A 5,000-nucleotide genomic window follows, 5' to 3' on the forward strand; every position below is an offset into this window, starting at 1 on the left:
TGTCACTACAAACGCCTTGCATCCAAATGCAAGAAAATGAAGTGATTTTGATGTTCGTAGCAGCATTCGAACCCGCGTCCAGAATATCAGGGCTGGGTGTCGTTGCCGACCTGATAAGGAGGTCAGGTCGGTAACGTGATTCGTTCTGATACGGACTTCAGAATTACTCCGTATCTGGCATTTGAATTTACTAAGTGCCAAGCGTATCTAAGGAGTGTGAAGAATTCGATAAGTTAAGAAGGCACTGTGGTTATTACACTTACAGAGTAGAACCTGCTGGCTGATAAAAAAATATATGTTTTCGAAATGAATCAGGGGCTACAGTTTATTGTGCAATTTCTTTCGAGCTTTGAAACAAAAGAGCATCTCATTCGTTGTGAAAGGGATGCTTTCAAATGCAGACCAAAAGACGTCATGCAAAATCTACTTGGGCCGGCGGGCCATGAATTTGTCCCCCTTGGCTCAAAACTCAAAAAGTTTAGTATACAGCTAATAAGGAATCAGACATAAGATAACTAATGACATATGACGTATAACTTATAGGTTGAACAATATTTAATGAATAACATATGATTTATAACTTAGAGCGTATTGCAATGATCTTCGATCGTCTTTCAAAAAGTAAATTTAAAATTCCAAGTAATGAGATACATCAACAGCTAGCTCTGAAATATGAGTATGGGTAAATGAATAATCATATACTATTTCATGTTCATTTTTGGATGGTTATCATTTTCGAGGAAAGACGTTATGGAAAATGTGAGCCCTCCCTCAACAAAATGTAATTTATTTATAGAGATACAATTTTCATGTATCGCTTTACTTATTGAAAAAAAAATCTAGTAAGCGGGGCAATAAAAAAATGGCTTTGTAGAGCCCCAGAAAAATAAGATTTAGACCATAATAGAATTTATTTAAATTAAAAGGAGCGAAAATCTTCATGAAAAAATATTACACATTAAAAACGAAACATCCCTTAAGATAGATTATTATTATTATTATTATTATTATTATTATTATTATTATTATTATTATTATTATTTACAAGATGAACCATATTAATTTTGGATAAGCCAAAAACCAAAAAGGGCCACTGATTTGGAATTAGTTTCCAGAGAATATGTAATCATTTTGAAAGAAGTAACGGAGGATATTAGGAAACCCAGAAGAAAAGATCATTTCTCAGAAAAGAAAAAAAATCAAATAGCCAATGAAGGAATAAATAAATTTTAAAAAAAGTATATTATTAAAATAATATACTTCGCTTGCAATTTTGACGTTCCAAATGCACATCCTCAGGGCCAATGGGACAGAGAATTTCGACAGCGTAGTACAATTCCTGCTTATTGGTACGAGTTACCGAAAATAAAAAAAATCTTTTTGACTTAAAAGACACAAAAGGAAACAAAATAGCATTTACTGCCTGAGCTTAATGGTTACGATGCATTTATAAAAGAAGTAAAAAAAACAATGCGCCGACGTATTTAATAGAAAAGTAAGCCGAAAGATCCCCTTAGAAATATTTACGGATCGCAATCATTTCAGCTTCGACCCAAGTCTTTACGTACGATACACGTTCTGGTCCGTTCAGTTTCAAGGTCTGCACAACATGATATCATGGTTAGGAGTGAGCCAGATGGGGTACATGCGCTTTGCGTCTGTGCCATCTCTTGTGGCAGCCAAAAGGTAAGCACGCCTTTCTCTCTCTCTCTCTCTCTCTCTCTCTCTCTCTCTCTCTCTCAGTAAATAGGTGAACAAACAAATGCCACGAAGGAGAAAGTGACTCAACAAGAGTGGTTGGTAGACCTTTCGACACAATGTTCTTTGCCAAACAAAGTCTGCTAGGCAAGGACCGTGTGTCGAAAGGCCTAGCAACCACTTTGTTTCATTCTTCTTTCTTAGCATTTGTTATATCACTCATCACTCCATATATCCATATATTCGTGAATCAGTTATTCACACGCACATACACACACACGCGCGCACATGCACACACACACACACACACACATATATATATATATATATATATATATATATATATATATATATATATATATATATATCGAACTACAAATGTCCTTTAATATCTAATTCGCTCTACCCTCGGAATTAATATATTTAAAGGACATTTGTAGTTCGATATATGTATATGAATCACGGTAATGTGATAGACTTATATATATATATATATATAATATATATATATATATATATATATATATATATATATATATATATATATATATATATATATACGTGTGTGCGCGTGTGTGTATGCATGTAATGCACATATGTGTGTTTCTTAATAAAATGAATTAGTATTGAACAGATATATCAAGGTTAATACTTATTATTATTTTAATTCATCACGTAAACAACGCCTGCAACACTTTTTCGGGTCCTAGTCGCACGCTCTTGACAGAACCACTTACTTCATAGCCAAACGACTCCTCCCCACAGACTGTGTTCCTACTACTTCGTGGGGGCTGAGCGCCCTGTGGCTGACCTTCTTCTTCTCGGGCATCGTGGCCTACGCGACCTACAGCGGCTGCGACCCTCTCACCTCCGGCAGGATAGACGAGCCGGACCAGATTCTCCCCTACTTGGTCGTGAGGAAGGTCTCTCGATTTCCCGGCATGGCCGGACTCTTCGCTGCCGCCGTCTACAGTGGCATGCTCAGGTGAGAGGGTTTCTTGTAACTGTCAATAATATTGAAATAAATAAAAGTAATAAAATGAAATAGAAAATTACAATGATTGTAAGCTGTCTCTTAATGTGATTGGTAGATGTGCTCTTGCAGTGGGATTATTATTATTATTATTATTATTATTATTATTATTATTATTATTATTATTAAAAAAGGGATATAAATCTCATGAACTCAAAGGCTTTAAAGGAGATTCACGATTGAATGATTAAGGAATGGGATCTGAACACTTATCAGATTATATATATATATATATATATATATATATATATATATATATATATATTATATATATATATATATATATTATATATATATATATAATATATATATATATATATATATATATATATATAATATATATATATATATATATATATAGATTATATATATATATATATATATATATAATATATATATATATATATATATATATATATATATATATAGATAGATAGATAGATAGATAGATAGATAGATAGATATTCTTATATATTTACACACACACACGCACACATACTTAAGTGTGGAATATCAGCAATTCATCGACATGTAAGCTTTACAGTTTTGTTAGGTAGTTGCCTAAACTCTTTCTTACCCATCAATTATGGTACCAGAACTTGGTAAGCCTATTGTCTATTGTTAGCTTTTTGACAATTTTTTTAGATTAACTCTGTCGGCTAAAAATGTTGGCAATTTTATTACTATTCATCCTGAGAAGTCATTTACAGAGAATTTCTTCAAAGATGAGATAAAATCGGTGGAAGTTGAGGAATATGTCAACAGAAGAACAGAATCTGTTTTTAAGAGAAATTGGCCTCTGGCTACTCTAGAATCCCCTGATATGTGCCATTTTGAGTTTTACTGGAAGTTACAATTTCTCAAAACTAAGAGTAACGTCATTTTGTAGACTTCTTAAAATTTCATGGATTTTGAAAAAGAAACCCACAAAATTACTGTATATAACAGTTTACTTATAAGTATTTACATATTATTATATTTATATTATATATAGGATTGTTAATAAGGAACACATGCCAAATTCTGTAACCTTATACTGTACGCATATGGATTAGCTGCACTGAATCTGTCAATTATTCTGTAAATTACAAACGTTTTATGGTTAATGACAAAAATCCATTTCTACCTGACTATCAAATTTTCCCATTATTCAATCTGTAACACCTGCAACTTATATTTCAACCAGTATACCATATCCAGTGTCAGTTATATTGGAGAAGAAGTATACGTAGAACGCAAATAATATCCACCCAACTCCCAAAAGAAATGCTTTTTTTCAGTGAACATCTGTCTCGCTCAGACATCCAGCAACATTTCATTTTGAAATCTATTCAATATGATGAAAGATAATAATTGAAAAAGATGGGTAATGAAAGCTTCTGATCCCCGACAGTTCCGTGTCAAGTTACGCGAATTCCACAGCATCTATGATCTGGCAGGATGTGTTGAGTGGCATGAGCTTCTTCAAGGGGTATTCGGACGAGGCGGCCACCAGGATGCTGAAGATCATCTGTAAGTAATATTTGGACATGCTGATCTATCTGCGCCCTAGGAAATCTAATCAACCCTGTTATTTTGAAAGTGCCTCTGGAATAATTACGTTCAGAACGATTACTTTAAATGATTATTTTATATGTAATTCTTACAAATTAGTAACTTGTAATTATTGGTTAATGATCCATGTCAGAGTAAAGCTCACTTCTTGTCCGCCCCAAAGACAGTCGCCGGTAGGAAAGATGCAGGCTAAGTTGTTCTGGAAACTCGGGAGAGGCTAGAAAATACTAGATCAACAAACTGCACTTACCTCTCGAAAAACGACTGGGTATATGTTTCTGTAAATACAGCATTGGGTAGAGAATACCAGGCTCTGTAAACTTCCCTTCTCTTTCCTTCACTTAAATGACAGATGCTCTTTGTAAGAGGCAGGTCAAGTGGTTCTGGAAGTACCGAAGAAGACAGAGAATGTCATACAGCAAACTCCCGCAAATTTCTCCCCTTTTAAAACCTCCCACAAGTTTATTTCCCTTTAAAAACTCCCACAAATTTCCTTCCTCTTTAAGACTCCCAAAAGTTCCTCACCCTTTGAAAACTCAAAGTATCTCTCCCTTTAAAAACTTCAAGTGTTTCTCTCCCCCTTTAAAAACTCCAAGTTTCTCCCCTTTTAAAAACTCCAAGTTTCTCCCCTTTAAAAACTCCCAAGTGTCTTCCCCTTTAAAAACTCCCACAATTTTATTCCGCTTCAAAATCTCCCACAAGTTTTTTCCCCTTT

At 34.1% G+C, this 5,000-nt stretch overlaps 1 protein-coding gene across 1 annotated transcript in view; it reads left to right on the forward strand.

Annotated features, from left to right (window-relative positions):
* LOC135211838 (sodium-coupled monocarboxylate transporter 1-like) overlaps positions 1-5,000 on the forward strand; it is a 50,332-nt gene that overhangs the window by 3,837 nt on the left and 41,495 nt on the right. Inside the window, 1 exon segment of the mRNA XM_064245047.1 lies at positions 1,546-1,686. Coding sequence (XP_064101117.1) covers positions 1,546-1,686 — 141 coding nt within the window.

The sequence above is a fragment of the Macrobrachium nipponense genome, chromosome 40, assembly GCF_015104395.2.
Source record: "Macrobrachium nipponense isolate FS-2020 chromosome 40, ASM1510439v2, whole genome shotgun sequence".
Taxonomy (NCBI): domain Eukaryota; kingdom Metazoa; phylum Arthropoda; class Malacostraca; order Decapoda; family Palaemonidae; genus Macrobrachium; species Macrobrachium nipponense.